Source organism: Hemiscyllium ocellatum, chromosome 7 (genome assembly GCF_020745735.1).
Source record: "Hemiscyllium ocellatum isolate sHemOce1 chromosome 7, sHemOce1.pat.X.cur, whole genome shotgun sequence".
Lineage (NCBI taxonomy): Eukaryota > Metazoa > Chordata > Chondrichthyes > Orectolobiformes > Hemiscylliidae > Hemiscyllium > Hemiscyllium ocellatum.
In genome coordinates, this window is record NC_083407.1 from 21,766,639 (window position 1) to 21,786,231 (window position 19,593).

The following is a 19,593-nucleotide window of genomic DNA, read 5'->3' on the forward strand; positions in this document are numbered from 1 at the left end:
CATTTTTCAAAACTCTTTAAAACTGAGTCTTGTTCCTAACCCTACTATGAGCGATATCTGCTCTCCATCTACCCTCATTACTCAGAAAACTTCTGTCAAATTTCCCCTTATACTTCTCTCCAAGGAGAGCAGTCCCAACTCACTACTTTTCATAATTGAAACTTCTCATTCCTGGAATCACTTTTGTAAGCATCACCTGCACTATCTGAAACCTTCATCTACTTTCTAAAGTTTGGCATCCAGAGCTCTACACAGTACTCCAGCTTAGGTTAGCTAACATTCCATTTAAGTTCAGCATAACCTCCCTGCACTGGTATTCCATTTCCCTGTTAATGAACCTTAAGATACAGACAGTATCCTTTGTCTCAGGCATCTGATTGCTCTTTATCCCTAAACACACTGACCTATATTGATTCTCTGGATTATATTTAAACATCTCCTCTTCAAATCCTGCAGGATCTCAATTCTTGTACTAGTTTGACAGGCTGTCACTTTGTAAGGAATAGAAGCAGGAATAGTTCATTTGACCTATTGGATTGTGTCTTTAATTTTCCTGTCTGTCCCCTTTGACTCTTTTGTTCAAAAATCTGTCTAACTGGGCCCTAAATATATTGTGATCCAACTTCCACCACTCTATGGAATAAATTGAAAGACAAATGACTCTGAAAACAATGCCTTCTCAGTTCCATCTTGAATAGATGACTACTTATTTTTAAACGCTTCCTTTAGTCCTGGATATCCCCATGAGAGGAAGCATCCTTTCAGAATCTACATTCAGTTGAATCTTCTTATTTCAATAAGATTACCTCCCATTCTTTGAAATTGCAATACGTGTAGACTGAACATATTTAGCCTTTCCTCAACTCAACCCTTTGACAGAGGAAGCAGCAAAGTGAAACTCCTCTGAACAGCTTCCAGTGTAATCACATTCCTCAAGGGGTCCAAAATCGTATACACATTTGAAGTGTGGTCTCAGCAATGCTCTCTACATTTGTAGCTGAAAATGTGTTGCTAGAAAAGCGCAGCAGGTCAGGCAGCATCCAAGGAGCAGGAGAATTGACGTTTCGGGCATGAGCCCCCCCCCCCGCCCCTCTCATAGTATTAGGACTTAATGCTTTTGTTTAAACACCACAGTTGAACATGAACAAAGTTCTGATTTGCTTAAAGCCAAGTTGTTTGTCCAGTTGCATCACATCTAGACCACACACGTCAAACCTGTTTAAGATTTAGGATCTAGGCTACCTTAAAATATTTTTGAGGTCTGGCCTGAGCCATAATAGCTTGCATTTATACATAAGTTTTCCAAGCTTGTTCATGTTCAACTGTGGTGTTTAAACAAAAGAAAACAATTTAGGATAACTATCGGAAAACTTAACTGACCTAATACAGTAACTTAACTAATTGTTCCAATGTGATGTCCTATTAAGCGCACACCTTGGCAAAAAGGTAAATTCAAATACAGATTCTTACACGTTGGAGGGGACAACGTTCAGGTTTCAGGTCAGGAGTTCTTTACTGAAGCGTGCAACTCCCCCGGACACTCCCATCTTGTGACTGCTATAGCTAAAACAAACTAGAGAAATCCTGAAGTGGGAGAACTGGCCACTCTCCTTCCGTTATTAAACTAGACACTTCCTAGATTTCTTGGCACCTTTGCCTTTACGACCTCTTAAAGTAACACAGGACCCAATAACATTTTTAAAGTGACAGCGTAGTCACAAAGTTTTTAAATAAAGTTTGACATTTGGTATAGCACTACTGTCTTCAAACAATGAAGTATTTCAACCCTATTATTAACCTGTCGGTGGATATGCATTGCAATGTGCTTTGTAAAAAGAAATAAAGAATGCTATTAAAGGAGATTGAATACTCTCCTCCTACTTAGTATAAAATTAAAACAATTAATTAGTATATAAAATCTAGGAGTGTTAGCCTTGATTCTCATCTGCAGTGCCTGCTGGCAAACCCCCCACCTGCCCAAAGGAAAGTTAAACAATGCCATTTTTGAGCAGTACATAAGGTATTAATCTGGTATCTCTGACAAGGCGATTCATAAGTATGACTCCTGATATGAAGACCTGCATTAGACAAAGGGTAAAAATACATTGTGCCTATTGGCATTTTCTTGTAATGATGGCCATTGCTGTGAAGTACTCATGAAGCTGTACTTCAGTAACACTCCTTTCCTTCAGGTAAGAGAATGGAAATATTGAACCTGGAAAGGGAGGAAAAAAATCTCAGTTGCAAGTTTCAGATTAATTGCTTGTGCTTTTTAAATATTTCCTTTCAGTTTGTTGAAGACTATGAGCCTACTAAAGCTGACAGTTACAGGAAAAAAGTTGTTCTGGATGGTGAGGAAGTCCAGATAGATATCTTGGACACTGCTGGACAGGAGGACTATGCAGCCATTCGGGATAATTATTTCCGCAGTGGGGAAGGTTTTCTCTGCGTCTTTTCAATAACTGAGCAGGAATCATTTACAGCTACTGTAGAATTTAGGTAAGTAATTGCTAACTGACTTTATAAAAATGCTACCAAAATGAAATGTATAGTTGAATTTTCAGTAATGGAGTTTTAATGAATTGCAAGTGTATTCCAAAAATACTGTATGCTAGCATTTTGCAAGAAGGAGCAACATGAAGCTACTATTTCACTATTGAGGTTTGGAGCATGGCAATAGTGGTTGTTCAAGCACAATTAAAGTTGAAGGAGATCTGGTCATGTTTTTGGAGTGCAAATTTTGAAATGATCTCTGTGATTCAGGGTAGGGGAAAATAATAAATGGAGAATCCTGAATGGACATTCGTCGTGGTTTCTATCAAGTTTTGTATGTGTGCAGTAATTGAATGTCTCTGCAGGAACAGGCAGGCTGTGCATTAGTAGTATAAGGTGTGCATGTGTTAAAGGGACTATGTAGTTCAAAAAAAACCTATCCCAGTAGAACTAATATGGAATGGTGACTGGGAGTATCATGCCACCTCTTCATCCAAAACTGTTTCCTTTGTTAAATTCTGCAAAGGGCAACAATGCAGAATTAAAGCTCCTTTTAAATGTAGTCTGTAGCTGTCATTTGCTCTCAAATGTTTGATAATGGACTTCAGTATTTTGAGTGCTGATGTCAGGCTGGCCTATAATTCCTGATTTTTGCTTTCTTTCCCCTGTTTCCTCCCCACCACCCATAAGTGATATATGCTATAAATAAGGTATAAGTGTGTATACCCCCTGCATTGTTTCTATTACTTAGTGGACCTCATCCTCTGGCAGCTCATTCCATAAATGTCCCCTCATAATTTTGTAAACCTCTCTAAGGTCACCCCTCAGCCTCTGACGCTCCAGGGAAAACAGTCCCAACCTGTTCAGTCTCTCCCTATAGCTCAGATCCTCCAAACCTGGTAACATCCTTGTAATTCTTTTCTGAACCCTTTTTAAGTTTCACAACAATCTGGAATATTCAATCCACTGGTCCAATAGGTGCTGGTTAATAAAAGATTTGCTATGTTTAGTCAGCCATTATAAATTGTTGTTCCACATTATAAATTCTCCTGTTTCTGATTGATTCGTCTTCACCAATCTTTCTCTGTTCACATACCTATAGAAACTGTTGCAGTCATTTTTTATATTCCCTGCAAGCTTACTCCGATTCTCAATTTTCCTTTTTTAATCTCTGTCCTTTGTTTTTCTGATCATATCATTTTTTTGCATCTTCCTTGGATCTTATGTTGCTTTATTTTAATAAGATATGGTTTGTCAGCTGTCATGTCTTATTTTTGCACTGTACAGGAATTGTTGCAGTTCACCCATATGCTCTTTGAATGTTTGCCCTTGCCTTTCCACCATTTTGTCAATCTATCAGAACCAACTCGTGTCTCATACCATTATACTTCGATTAGATTCAGGACCCTAGTCACAGAATCAACTATATCACACTATCTTAAAAGACATTTGATGAAATACCAAAATCAGACTTAAGCAAGCTTGAAGCTCATGGAGTTAAAGGAACAGTTTCTGCATGGAAATGAAATTTTCTAAGGGAAAGAAAACAAATAAATGAAAGCTTTTCTGGTTTTGGAGGGACATGTGCAGTTGCAATGTTGTCTCTTTGGGTGAGTTGAGAATGCTTTTGAGGCAGATGGGATTCAAGGCTTTGCAAATAATAAACAGTACAAAATCAAGGAATATCCTCAACCTTTTTATAATCAGTAGTCCATTTAGATCACAGTTGGAGGATAATATCTAATTCTGGTAATGTGGTTTAGAAAGAATATGCAGTCTTTTGAGATGAGATCATGTCTGAAGTTACATGGCATAAACTAAGTTTGGATCCGTGAAGGCTATGGTAAGATTTGATAAAGGTTTTGAAATACACAAATGGTTTGTTGAGGTAAACTAGAATGAACCCTTTCCAGTTGTGAAAGGATCAATAACGAGAGGGAACATGAGGATGGTAGGGAAGAAGTGTACTATACTCTTATAACAGAAGACGCACTGCCTGAAAAGATGTGGAAGTTGATATAGTAGGGAATGGACAAATAAATGAGACAAACACCTAATAGGCCAATGGGAAAAGTGTAGTGGAGTGGGACTGATTTGAATATATTTTTCAAAGAAGCTGGGACACATGATGGGTTGAGAAGTCTTCTGAAGTGCGTTTTGATTCTCTAATTTCCTGCAGGATCTCTGCATTGCTCCACTTCTGGCTTTTTTGGGTGCAGTGAAAATTGTAGATACCCATTGGGTTAGCTGTCTTGAATTGCCTTGGGACTTGTATTTATGCGTTGTCTTTAACACGAGAGATGATTTGTGGGGTGCATCTGAAGCCTTCTAGCTTTGATAAATAAGAGGTTAGGGAAATGTATTATTAGATTACTTTTAGATTACTTAGTGTGGGAACAGGCCCTTCGGCCCAACAAGTCCACACTGACCCACCGAAGCGCAACCCACCCAGTTGAAAATGTGTTGCTGGTTAAAGCACAGCAGGTTAGGCAGCATCCAAGGAATAGGAAATTCGATGTTTCGGGCATAAGCCCTTCATCAGCTTATGCCCGAAACGTCGAATTTCCTATTCCTTGGATGCTGCCTAACCTGCTGTGCTTTAACCAGCAACACATTTTCAACTGTGATCTGCAGCATCTGCAGACCTCATTTTTTACACAACCCACCCAGACCCATTCCCCTATATTTACCCCTTTATCTAACACTATGGGCAATTTAGCACAGCTAATTCACCTAACTTGCACATCTTTGGACTGTGGGAGGAAACCGGAGCACCCGGAGGAAACCCACACAGACACGGGGAGAATGTGCAAACTCCACACAGTAAGTCGCCTGAGGTGGGAATTGAACCCGGGTCTCTGGCGCTGTGAGGCAGCAGTGCTAACCACTGTCACCCAGATGCCTTTATCTCCATGTTTTGTGCTGTCTGAGGATTGCTAAGTCTCTACTTGCTACATCCATGTCCCTTGTGCTTTGCCAAGAGGGTGATCACTTACTCTTTACAAGTACTCCCTCCTTCCCTCCCGTGATAAAAAAGGTTATAATGACAATTCTGAAACTTAAGTTGTCTTTCCTTGCTGTCCTTGTTGCCCCAATTTTTAATTTAAAATGGCTTGCACCAATTGTACTTTAAGGTACTAAACAGTCATTTTTGTCTTGGCAGTGGACTCCTATTGAGAGATTTCAACTTTAATGAAATTTGAGCTTTATTGCCACCCACCCTGTGTTTGATTTGTATATGCCCAAACCATTTGGGAATCAAGATTATCGCTAAACCTATAATGATATAACTCAGTACTCTGCCATCAAGCCAGCTAAAACTGCCACCAGAAAGCCTGGCAGTTTTTTTTTTTGCTGCCTTGTTTGTTGAGCGCCCATGGCCAGCACCCCCTTGGATTCGGGAGCCAAAACTGCTAAATATTCCAAATGGAGTTTAAGAATTTTTTTTTAATGGTGAAATAGCTATAATCAGAAAACTAATGGTCAATGTTAAGCTTCAAAGAAGCTTGGAAATTAAGTGACTAAACCATCACTGCACCTGGAAGCCAGCTAACAAGAGGAAAATGGTGACATCAGTTGTAGGATGGGTTGTGCTTCCATAACAATCAGTGACTACTGAAAACCCATAACATTTGATAACCACTTCCCACGCAGCACTTTTAGCAACACTGGCCTCTTGTGATTTGGGCTTCAGTCATCAGTAAAAGTGAATCATGTGGCGCTCCCCATTCCGATGCATATCACGTCCTACATGTTCACCTTGTGATAGAATAATACTACACAACATTGACGCTACTGACAAATTGGAGCTATAGTTCTTTAAGATGTTAGCAGTCTGTAAATGATCAGAAAGGGCATATTTGTGGATAAATGAGAGGCTACCTGAATGTCTAGTTGATGTAGAGAATTAGTATATTTTTTGCAAAATTTTAGCAAGATATTAAAATCACATCTCATACTTTTAACACAAATATGCCACTGTCGCTTTCTCCTACAGTTCTTTCTTTCTCTCTTCTGTCTTCCCCCACCCCCACCCCGGTCCTTTTTTCTTTATTTTACTCCCCAAAATATAATTCCTATTTTCCACCATAGTAACTAACTAACTAACTAGTTCTCTGCCCCTCAATAGGCAACACTGTCAGCAGTCTTCCCTTCTAGGGCACATGTCGATGGTGCACTGAGCTATTCCTCTGACCGGGCAGCCAAGCTTGGCAATTTGCTTCCTGCAAAAAAAACTGAATGAAAATAATCTGAATTGAATGGGTTTTCCAAGAGCTACAATTAGTCTTTGATTTACTATGTTCTGTTAATTGAAGTTCAAAAGCTTTTTTTAAGATCAGGCTCCAGGCTAAAGAAAGATGTGTGAAAACATTTATGTAGATTTGAAGATCAAATACTGTCCTTCTCACCAGTCTTTATATCAAGCTGCAACTTTTGCTGCCTGTGTTTTTCCCTAGTATCTGTCTTTTGTAATCATCTGTTTACCAGATTGCACCCTTATTAGCTTCATTTATCATACATTAACCTGCATTTCTAGTATTTGAATCTTTATACAGTAAAGCTGCTTTCATATGGATTTGTACTGTATAAATGACATTGGTTCCTAACCAGCATGACTTGGATTACTTTTGTCAGTTGCGAAGCAGTCAGGCTGGATTTCTATTGCCTTGTAACTAGTGAAATTATTGGTACAACTTGTGTTTAGTGGAAATTTTACATTCAAAGCCTGCCAGTGAGCTTAATGATCAGTTTATCAATCTTTGGACAAGAGGTGGGTGCTGACCAGAAAAATTTCCCTGCTCTTTGAAGGTTAGAATACTGGGAAGACATTGGCCGAGTGCTGTTAAAACTGGACTGTTAATGCAGACACCTAGGTAATGTTATGGGTGTTCTGGTTTGAATTCTGCCACAGCAGATGGTGAGATTTGAATTCAGTAAAAATCTGGAATGGAGTCTAATGACCATGATTCATTGTTGACTGGTGGACAAACCCATCTGTTTCATCAATGTCCTTTTTCGGGAAGGAAACTGCTTCCTTACCTGGTCAGGCATACATGTGACTCCTAATCCACAGCAATGCGGTTGACTCTGAATTGCCCTCTGGACAATTAGGGATAGGCAACGCCTGCATCCTAAGAATGAATCTTTAATAAATCTTTCGCATCCACCTAAACATTAGTTAGTTGCACTTCACAATGAAATACTTCTCCATATATACCTAAACTTCTCATGTGTTGTGCTCAAGTCTCTGGAGTGTGGCCTGGTCCCACAGGAGTACTATAAATACTCAAACTGAATCTTGTGCAAAACTACAGCACTTTTTATTTACAAAAGCATTGGTTATTCATTGTTAATTTCATCCTGTTAAAAGTCCTTTTCCTGAACTTTTTACTGTCTGGGAATGTGTTCCAGAGCCAGATTGTTGCAACAGCTTCAGTTTGTCTTCCATTTACTGAAAAGCACTAGTCATAACACTAGAACTAAAACCTTAAAGTTCCAATTACTCTATTTGAAGCATTAAAAATTAAGACAGCACCATTCGGTTTACTACAGCCTTTACTATTCCTGCTCGGAATTGATAAATCAAAAGTGATTAGCTTGTAGGTGAAAAATGATTAATACAAACATTTGTGACTTGTGTACATTTTAGATGGGTACTATAACATTGAAATGAATTTTAAAATTTTTTGTTTGATTGGGTTATGAAAGATTTCAGAATTGATCTTTGCTCCAAACTAAAATCAGTGTTAATTTGAGATGCATGCATCTTCACACTGTTTTACAGATTCCATTGCTTTCTCTAACTGTCTTTTCAGGCTGAAAGAAACTGCTTGTAATCTCAGCATCTTTTTGACTTCAAATTGATCTTTGACCACATCCTTTACATCTGAAAGACTTTACTCCTATGTAGCATCACATGTTATTTCAGCCATCTGAAACTTGCTGTTAACATCTTCATCCTGTTGTTACTATAGACCATTGCTGTGTTCTCTTGACCAACCTCTCATCCTGCATGCTCAAATGAACTAATCCAAAACTGTGACCCCATGTCATGGTCTACTTTATATCCTGTGAGCCTGTTACACTGTCCTTTTTGACTTTCCACAATATTTCCAATGTTTTTGCACAGTTCTTGCTCTGTCCATCCTACACCAGCTTTATCCCCTTATCCTCCCAGATTGGAAATGAATTTGTTTAAATATAAAGGCATATTTCTTAAGTTTGGAAGTGAAAGTGTCCAAACAAATCTGCGTACCCTTGTTCATAAGACATTAAAAGCAGCAAGCAATTGGAAAAGCAAGTAGTATGTTTAGTCCTCAATACAATTCTTCACAAGTAGTGAAGTGCATGGAAATACAACTTAATGTTCATTTTTTAAAGAGTAAATATTTATCATCTGTTCTGCATTTTCTGAAAGTTAGGCCCTTAGGCAAGCAAGCTATTGATTTTTTTTTAAAAACAAATATCTTTTTAAAAACAAAATTGCATTCAGCTTTTTCTGTGGTTTGGAATGCTCTTGTCTCTAAGTTTATTGGAATGTGTTTTATTTTTCAAATGAGTATAACATATTGTAACTTGAAACTATTCTGAGCTTTAGCGCACTGCTGGGGAATATGTACAAGCTATTCACATCAAGTAGTTTTGGTCTTGGTAAGAGATGCTATTGTTTTGACCTCCATGAGCAATTTGATTTGTACTGAGGTACAACTTGTTAACAAGGTTGGTAACCTTGTATTGTAGGGTGGAAGTAAGACTTTATTTTTTTGAAGCATCACCAGTACTGCAACTACAAATATATTAGTGATTTATGATGTCTAATGTCCACTTGGCAGATGTTGCATACCAAACAAGTTACGGCTAGTTAAGAACAGATTATTCCAATCTTGTAATTCTGGTGACTGTTCACAACTTGTTCGTGGCTTGCTTTTAGTTATTTCAAGGTGTCAGCTGCAGAAATGGAAAAGATAACTCAGCTTTTGGGAATTGTCTCTTTACAATCTGCTCCTCCCCATGGTAACTATAAATCAAATGCAATTTTTTAATCATATTCCAATTTTCCTATCTTCCTACCCCCCCCCCCCAAAAAAAAAACATTTTGGTTTGTAATAGAACGAATGAGCAACACCAGCATGGGTACATTTGTATGCTGCAAAGGGTCATGAAGTGACTGGAGCAAGATCGCTTTTATATGAATGGAGCCCTTTTTTTCTTCTAACCACCACCCTCACCCACTCACCACTGCTATTTTTGAGAATTTAGTATTAAGTCTCTACACCAGAGACTGATGCTTCATATGCCTTTTTCCTCTACAGCTCCTCCGGTGTCATTTGTCACAAGAATTGCTCCAATTTTGAACAAATAGGACTCGAACCTTTTGCTCTGGAGGCTGACCCAGAATTTCCTGACTCCAGTAAGCCCTCTGCTGGTTAATTCACAGCAGTACTGCATTAGAAAGGCCATCCGAATTTCATGTCTGGGATAAGTAGTCATAGAATCATACAATACAGAAGAGGTCCTTTGACCTATTGAGTCCTTCCCATCAAAAATACATTACTACTAAAACTATACCACTTTGTATTAGACCCACAGCCTTGAATGTTCTGACACTTCAGGTGCTCATCTAAGTACTGATGTTCCTAATGGATAGTGGCAACTTTGGATAGAAGTAGAGTTGCATAATCGTGGGTTCGATGACAGCAAAAACAAAACCTGCAAATCAAGAGTGTATAACTTCTATTAGCAAATGTCTTCCAAAATCTGGAAGATCAGAAATGTGCTACCCCTACTTGCTTTCTTATTATTCAACAAGTACATCCTAGCCAAATACAATTCTGCTGGCTTACGTTCAGTTCTTCTTAGAAAGTCTGAGTGTGAACTGCTGGAATGCCATTTTTCTAACTATGTTGCAAGTTGTAACACTTACCTTTTAATACCTAGCAGATATGCCTTGAACTGTAATACAATATGAACACTTGGTTAACTTTCCCCTTTCACCACTAATGTATGCTTCATCTTCTGTGAAACTGTCCTTTCATACTAATTCCAGATATAGTGTTGATAACTTTCTGGTTATTATTATTAGCATCTTTTAGCATTTGTGGAAACTAGAACCAATGTATTTTAACTGTGAGGTTGTGATACATTAAAGTTTCTGTGCCTTTAAACAGGAAAAGATTAATAAATCGAGGACCATTTATGTAGTATCATGTCCTCAGACATTTAATTCTGTAATCATTGGATTAAGTTAGACATGCAAATTACCAGTTAGAGATATGGGCAGATATGGGCAAATATGGTAGCTAACTTTGAACAAACTGAGATTGACAAGTTGATCTATTTCTAGTAGTGTTGATTAGAGAACTTGGGGTAAATTCACAGCATTTGTTTAAATTGTCTTGGGAATTTTTGTTTTTTAACTTGTTCTCCAGTTTAAATACCTTTTTTGCATGTTCTTTTTCTCTTGCTAATGCTCTTGCTCTATTCTACTTGCTCTTTTTATCCCTTCAAATAATCTAGATTTCATTCTGACCAGTTTTCTTCAACTATAGTCTGTCTGACGGGTGTACTTTACAACACAGCACCCTGTAGTGTTTAATTGCAAGCCAAAGTTCTGATCTCAAAGTCAGCAAGTGAAAAATGAGCCACACCCATGGTTATTCAATGAATTGCAACTTGTTAATAAGTGGTTTACTATGCTGTGAATCTCATAACAGACCAAATGTTTGAAAACTAACATTATTTCTGGACTGACTTGCTCAACCACTGAACAATAGGGTGCGCATCTTGTAGTTCAGTCATAAAGATTTCGAACACTTCGCCTGCAAAGTAGGTGATCTTTGGGAGTTGAGAGCGAGATTTTATAATTATCTTTTAACTTAATGTACATTTGGGGTGATTTTTTTTTAGATTTGGAATCTATTGTTGGAAAACAAACTCTGCCTCTTCAGGAATGTGTGCACAATGATCTCAGGGCATCAGGAATGAGCTTTTTGGATTTTATAACTGTTCCAGTAGGGAATTGTGCATCAAGAGCTGGGGACTCTTATAGTATGGTGGTAGTGTCCCTACTGATGGTCCAGAAGGTCTGGCTTTAATTCCCATCTGTTCTAGAGGTGGGTCATAACACATGTACAGGTTGTTTGAACAGTGGGATTAGATTGGGAAACAAATGGTTGTGCATGTTTATGTACTACGAATTCAGTATTTGCTGTAAGTACAAAGTGTATAGAATCTAGTAAAATGTGGCATTTTATAATGTATTAATTTTAACATTTTTCTATTAACTGATGTAGTGGTCCAAAGATGTTCAGATTGGGTGGATTGGCTATGCTAAAATTGCCCATGGTATCCAGGGTAATGTAGGCAAGGTGGATTAAATGTAGGGTTACTGTGATAGGTAGGGGTTTGGGTCTGGTAAAATGCTCTTTGGAGGATTGGTGCAGATTTGATGGGCCAAATGGCCTCTTTGCACACTGTAGGGATTCCATGATCCTGTATATTGTATTTGCTTTGACCTAATTCTTCCCCAAAATACCTTTACTGGTAAGGGTGACTAATCAGAAAGATATTCATAGAGGTGATTAGGGGATGAAAAACTGACCTGTTGAAGTGAAGTTCAAATGGAAGGGGCTTTTGACTTAAAACATTTTGGTGAAATTTAAAGTGTAAACTGTAGGGTATATGGTATTCTCTACTTTCAACAATCATTACTCTTACTTCAAGCGTCAGTAACACTTGCTGTGACATGTACTACTGTTGCTTAGGTGTGAAACTCTGTATTCCAATTGCATTGATTGCTATCTGCACTAGTTGAAGATATTTTGTCACATTAGTACACGTTTAAAAATTTCATTCCTTCATAGGATAAAGGTGTCACTGGTTAGAGACAAAAAAAAAACCTCCAGATGCTGAATTCCAAAGTAGACAGGAGGCTGGAAGAGTGCAGTAAGAGGTGAAGTCAAAGTCTTGAGTATAATTCTTTAGTTCTATATGTGGGAATGGTGGGGGAGGTGCAGGAATAGCAGAATGGTGAGGTAGTGATAGGTGAACACCAGTAGTAGGTATGACTTATTGGGAGGGATGAATCTGGTTGGTTGCTGGAAGGAAGGGTTGGTAGGTGGAATGGAAGGGAGGAGGCAGAGCTGGAAAGGGAGCCGGTGGGAAGGTTGTTTTGAAATTAAACTCTTAAGTCCTCCAATATGTAGGCTGCCCAGGTGGAAGACACAGTGGTGTTCCTCCAGCTTGTGGTCTGAATGATGTGGTGATGGCGGAGGGGGAATTGAAATGGGTGGTGATTGGGAGATCAGGCTGGCCGTTTTTGGACCTGACACAGGTGTCTGGCAAAATGGTTATCTAGTCTGTTGGGTCTCACCATTGTGGAGAAGATCACATTGGGAGCACCTGATGCAGGTGAACTTCTGTCGGACCTGGAAGGACTGTTTGGGGCCCAGAATGGAGGTAAGGGAAGTGGTATATGGGCAAGTGTTGCATCTTTTTTTGCTTCCAGGGCAAGGTAAGGGTTGTGGAGGGATGGGGGAGTGTGGGCCAGGGAGTGGTGAAAGGAACTGTCCTTCCAGAAGGCAGATGGGTCGGAAAGGGAAGATGTTCTTGATGGTGGGTCCAATTGGGGTTGGCGGAAGTATTGAAGATGAATTGGATGCAGAGGCTGGTGGAGTTGAAAGTGAGGATGGGGTGTACCCTATCTTATGTTGGGAGTGGGGGAGGGGGGATGCAGTTTAGAGCAGTAATGGTGAATGGAGGGGGTGCGGTGGAGGTGTCTGGATGACTGGGAAGAGAATCTTGTTTGAAGTAAGGCTACCTGAGTATCTTCGGCCCCGAAACAGTCAGCCTAACCTCCCCAGCCACTGTCAATTACAATTCGCCCTCCAATATGTCCATCTTCAGCCTGTTCCATTGCTGTAGTCGATCAGACCGCAAATTGAAAGAACAGCATCTTCCTTTCTGCCTGGACAGCCTACAGGCCGGAGGACTTGACTTTGAGTTCTCAAATTTCAAATAACCTTCCCAACTGTGTGCTTTCTTTCCAGCGATTGACCCACCTTTCCAGCTACAGACCAGATACATCCCTCCCATCTGCCAGCCAGGTCATATCTGCTACCTGTGTTTACCTATCATACTTTAATTATTCTGCTACTCTCCCTACCCCACCTCCCTCCCTTTATCTGTAGTTCCTCCTTTCCCCACATCTAGCCCTGAAGAATGGTTATACCCTAAACATTGACTTCTCCACCTCCTGATGCTGGCCGGGCCAGCATTTATTGCCCATCAGTAATTGACCAGAGGGCATTTAAAGGTCAACCACAATACTATGGCTCGAGTCACATGTAGGCCAGACCAGGTAAGAGAGAAGTTTTTCCCTAAAATACATTAGTGAACCAGATGGGTTATGAACTGTAAATTGCATTTGTCATTGCCCTACGTACTTCATCTAAGGAGGGCTAACTCTTTATTTGAAGTTTGTTTGAAAATATTAACATTACTATTTGACATTTATGAATCCAAGTTGTGAATGAATGAAAAATAGTTCCTATGCTTAAAATTGAGCACCCCAAGTTTTTTAAAAATTTAAAATCCCCTCTCCCCATCCTACCAATTGAGTTTTCCTTTTTTTAAAAAGGTCACGTCTTGGGCTTTGTGATCAGAATGCCAGTCTTTTTTAAAAAAAGCTAAAGTCACTTGTACGGAGTTTTATCTTCACTGAATCGATATTAATTGCAGTTTAATAAATGATTATATGTATAATCACATTTACTTATCGTTTCTGAGGTTTTGTGTTCCCTCTTGAACTGATTCCACATTTAGGCCCAGTTAACTGATTAGTGAATTGTGCTCACAATTTCATGCACAAATTCTGTATCTTGCCTGATGCTACTAGATTGTGTTTCTCAATTTCAAATGTTGTAGGTACTCTACGAGGGCCATTTTATTGGTGTCATATGATACTCTTGTTCCGTCTGCATGCTGCTGATGTAGAGAAAATATTTAGATTTTCCAGTTTGGCATTCAATGAATGACTTACTTTTAGGGAACAAATTCTTCGTGTGAAAGCAGAGGAAGATAAAATCCCATTGCTTTTAGTTGGCAACAAGTCCGATTTGGAAGATCGGAGACAAGTGTCTGTTGAAGAAGCAAGGAGCAAAGCAGAAGAATGGGGCGTTCAGTATGTTGAGACTTCAGCTAAAACACGAGCCAATGTAGATAAGGTAATTTTTTTGTATACTTTCTCATAGAACTGTATAACAATCCATAATAGATACCAAGACTAGTTAATACTCAATCAGGACCTGAAGGAGTGGTATAATGTTTCCACAGGAATTTCAACGGAATCATTTTGCAGAGGGGTTATAGCATGATCTGAAAAATAACGTGTGCTTCCAGCACTCTAATTTCTGAACTAATATACCTATCAGGACAAACTAAGTCCGTTGAAGATTTTGCTTATGCAAGTTGTCTTTGCCTTGAAGAGCAATGGATATTTTCAAATGAAGTCTGTAATATTTTTGTTTTAGTTTGTATAAATGATTTTTAAAAATCTCCTTTTAGGTATTTTTTGACCTGATGAGAGAAGTGAGAGCAAAGAAAATGTCAGAAAACAAAGACAAAAATGGGAAAAAAAGCAGCCGGAATAAAAAGAGCCTCCGAGAGCGATGCTGCATACTGTGATTTTTTTGTTTCTTGGGATCAATTGGCAGCAATTTGAACTTGGGCACTTAAAATTCATTTAGCCACTCAATTTGTTTATAATTAATCACTTTATAGCAAAATGGTGTTTTATTTGAAGTATTGAGTGGGTTCATTGTCAATACAATGCTCTTTGACTGATTTAAGTGAGTTGTATTCTTTGGACCTACTTGTAGGATTTGTATTTCCTTGCCTTTTTTCTTACAGGAGCATTTTAGTTTAGAGCGAACTTATCAAGCAGTAACATGCTCCACCTTCCGTGTAGATCTCTAGATCCCCTTGTCCAGTTAACTGCTAACTATTCATAACCTCTCCTTTCAAAATCAATTTGGGAAGTAATTAAAGGGCAGATTTCTAATACATCAAAAGAAAACTGCAGACTTATAAAAGGCAGCATGCATAAGCTGTTGCATTACAGCTTGTGTTCAAAGTTTAATTTGTCTTTTTAATGTGAAGACTTTATGTTTAAAATGGCATTTGATAAAGTAGTTTGAACACTCTGATCCTCTTTTACACAGCACCACATGTGGGCTTGCAGTACAACAAAATTCTCAATTTGTGCTATTGTTGCACCGAGAGGCAAATGATTAAAACCTAGCTTTCTGATGTAGTGCAATCGAAGCCAGATTTATTAAAACTACTCCTGGCTTTAACAAGTCCAGAGGTAAAATTTCCCAAGTGTAATGTTGTTTTCTGATTTCATTACATAGAAATCTTTCTGGAGGTGTTTTCTCTACATAAAATTAAACCATAAGTCTCTTTATCTTGATAAAGAAAATCTTCGTTTATTTTTAGTCCTAGGCTTTTCACTAGCACAACAACTACTCTGTTCCAAGAACACAATTTTGGTATTTTGCACCCAATATAATTAGTAGTTTTGTAGAGAGAGAGACTAACTCTACTGTCTCTAAGACTGTCATGTTGCATTCTCTACCTCCATGAGTCGTATTAAAAATGCTCGAGATTAAGATCTTCAGACAGATCACTGGCACTAAACAGTATTCCAAGTCTATTCACCTGAGCAGCCCATGCATTAGGGTATTGGATTGTGTGTCTCTGTTTTTATGGTAAAGCATTGGCGTGAAAAAAAGTTTGAATATTTGAGCTAATTTTGCAAATGACTGAGCACGTGAAACATGGTGGCTATTGTAGGTTTAGCATTCGTACTTTTTAAAAACGTATGTAGTCCTGTGTGGTCTTGTTGTAAAAGGTGATGAATAAAGAAGAATTCTTTCAGATGTTTTTAAGAACACAAAGTTGACCTGTATGGAATGGACCAATATCTCGCACTGATTTTTAACATTTGTAAAGAAACCAGATTGGATTGATTGATTTTTTTTTTAAGTAAATCTTGTGAATGACTTGTATAAACTTTGGGCTATTCTGACTTGTGTTTTTAACAATTTCTGGATGAAAGTGGGTTATTACTGCATTAAAACACTAGAATATTGGGACAGTACACCAATTGATTTTCCTACATTTGCCTTAACACAAATTGCATGTGAATTGAACTTGCCCCTTTTTTTTTTGTTTGTTTGATTTGTAGATAACATGACTGAATTTGTGATTTAATGCAATGTTTATGTTGAGCTGAATAGGTTGGAGTTCCATGCCAATAATAAACTGGTATTGTATTTGCCAAAAAATAATAGCTACTGATTGTTTACATTGCCTAACAAATTGAATAATTGAGATGGAAATTTCCTGATTGAGACAAACCTAATATCATGAAAATGTGAAATATTTCAACATGAATTATGAATAAAACCAGTAACATGACTAATCCCTGTCTCCAATGTTCCTTGAAACAAGCTGATTTTTGATTTGTGGATATTTTACAGAAAAGTGTTAAATTACTTTTCAGTGACTAAGATCATAGTTAACATACGATGCAGTCAGATTCCTCGGCACCAAAAACAACGCGCTCCAGGGAAGGGAGCTTGGACAATGTTGCATATCCTAAGTACAAGTGTGTAGTGTACTATTCAATGCTGCTTTCCAACCTCTGGCCTTAAGGATAGCTGGAGTGTGAAGTGGAAATATCACTCTGGTGTAATTCTGGTCTGAAGTGACTAAGGTTCACCTGCGTATCAGGACTGAAGAGTTCAGCCTTTTATCTTGTGCTTTGTAAAATGGAATTGTTTGACATGGTACAAAAGGACAAAAATTTGATTGTGGAATTCATAATTAAAATCAATAAGAGTCATGCTGCCTTTTCTGCATGCATGCTGTTTTTTTTACCTTGTCACTGCAGCTGTTGCCTCAAGGAGGAAAGCTGTTGAGCAAGACAACTTGATGACTTCTCTGACTTCACTATCAGTACATATAGACTTTCCCTCTGTGAGCCTTTTCCATCTCAAGATAACTAGGTATGTTTTGTTAACTTGTTTTGTGTAGAAGTATAGACCATTTTCATATGTTGTCAGCCTAGGTTTGATAAACAATCAAATAGTGTTTGTAATCCTATTGATAAACTTCCTAAATGTTTACATTGTTCTGTCATGATAAATAACTTCTGAAGTCTGTGCTTTTGATTGTTAAAGACTACAGCCTTGCAATCTTTTAGTTGAAGTGAAATTTCAATTGCCCCCCTCTGCCTTCAAACAATTAGGGTAATCCAACATTTTGCCAGAAAATGTTCATTTTGTGTATTTTCTTGAATTACTGTCAGGCATTCTTTCATCTTTTGCTTTTCCTCTACATCTTTCAAACAATTGCCTCACTAAAAGCATGTGTAAAAATAAAATAAAGCATTAGGTGCACTAACCATCTAAATCTGTTTGCTTGGGTAACTTGGTCTAAGTTTTTTGAACAGAAATGAAACTTCCTTTTTAGGATGTTTTCTTGTGTACACAGTTTTGTGGATTTTCATTATTGGCTGTATGTTTTAATTTCTATTTAGCAGGCGTTGTGGATCCATAAACAAGGAAGAGTTGGATCATTGATATTTTAAATCTCAAATGTCTCTCCGAGTTTGCATTTTAAATGGTTTGTGCTGATCAAAATCTAGTCTGGACAAGCTTGTAGGAATAACGTGATAAAGTATTTGCTTGCAGCACATTCCAGAAACATTTTGTCTTTGCAAACTTGCATTAAAAGCTATCGACGATCCTGTAATGTGCAATCATAATTCAGAGGATCGGTCGGATAATTTCTAATTCTTCTGCACGAGAAGGAAATGTGTATTGCAGTGTTTAGATTGTTACGACGCCATAAATCCTGAAAGTCAACTGACAAAGTAATATTTTAAGGGCTGGTTTCCTAAAGTAGGTTTATGATGGTAAGTCTATCTAGCTGTGTATGCCTAACTTGCTCTGTATCTAGATCATTTATTTAAATTTTTTAAATCCTTGCAATAAATCAAATGCTTGCTGTTCCTATGTGCATTGGCAAAATCATGAATGCTAGCTTTAAGGGACCGGCCACAGTTCGTAGATTGTAGGAAATTCTATTCGGAAGCTGTAACTTTGGATCATGGAATGTCTCATTTATGATGTGAATTTTTTCCTTTTTTTAAAATAGTAAAATACTGATAATTAAAACAACCTGAGCCAAATATATTTTTCCCAACCTTGGTAATCTCAAAGAACATTTGCACATTTTATACTGTGGTAGCATGTTAATGAGATTTTCAAACTAACCATGTTTTTTCCAAATTCTTTGATTCATCTCATTGCATAATTTATTAACCATGACATTTCACTGTATTACTTGCAAAATCTATTGGTATTTTAGGGGCTATTAATTGTAAATATTAAATGTGTACTACCCTTTTGATATAGAACATTCATTTGATTTCTTAATTGTTAAACTGTACAACTTTTTATAACTTCATTACATGAGTTGTTAATAGAAATACTTACCTGTATATCAATTCACAATGTTTTGTGTATTTTTTCAAAACCTGTTAGTTAATTTTACAATGTCATAACTCTGTATAATTTATAAATAGTAAATGCAATAAACTTTTTTCTAATGCTATTGAAATTTTCATTCATTTTTCATAACAATGTACAAGTTGTGATCCTGTTTTGATTGTGGTGAAATAATTTTGTAAACTGCCTGATCACTCATCCCAATTCAAGTTGTAAGATCTATTTTACAAGTGTTCCTTTTCCAGGAATGCAGTTTTGAAATGAAAGTTTTAAGTACCTGAATATAGACTTTTTAAAAAGTTTAAATTTTGAACCCTTACTATTCTCCTTGCCTCTTTTTTTTCCCTATACATTTACCATCCATTCAAGTTTAGGTGTAGCAACTTAAGTTGGTGACCATCTGATGCCACCCTCTAAGTGGTAATTTTCTCAACTCTAGACATTGTGCAACTTTGCATTCTGGTCTATACCACATTCGCCATTACAAGCTCATTGATAAAGTACAAGCATTGTATCATTAAAA

At 37.8% G+C, this 19,593-nt stretch overlaps 1 protein-coding gene across 4 annotated transcripts in view; it reads left to right on the top strand.

Moving 5' to 3' along the window:
• ralba (v-ral simian leukemia viral oncogene homolog Ba (ras related)) overlaps positions 1-19,003 on the top strand; it is a 95,120-nt gene extending 76,117 nt beyond the window's left edge. For all 4 annotated transcript variants that reach the window (XM_060827035.1, XM_060827032.1, XM_060827033.1 and 1 more), the window contains exons 3-5: positions 2,291-2,499; positions 14,540-14,717; positions 15,058-19,003. In XM_060827035.1, coding sequence (XP_060683018.1) covers positions 2,291-2,499; positions 14,540-14,717; positions 15,058-15,177 — 507 coding nt within the window. In that variant the 3' untranslated portion in view covers positions 15,178-19,003. The remainder of the gene's footprint in view (positions 1-2,290; positions 2,500-14,539; positions 14,718-15,057) is intronic.
• Positions 19,004-19,593: the final 590 nt, after the last annotated feature.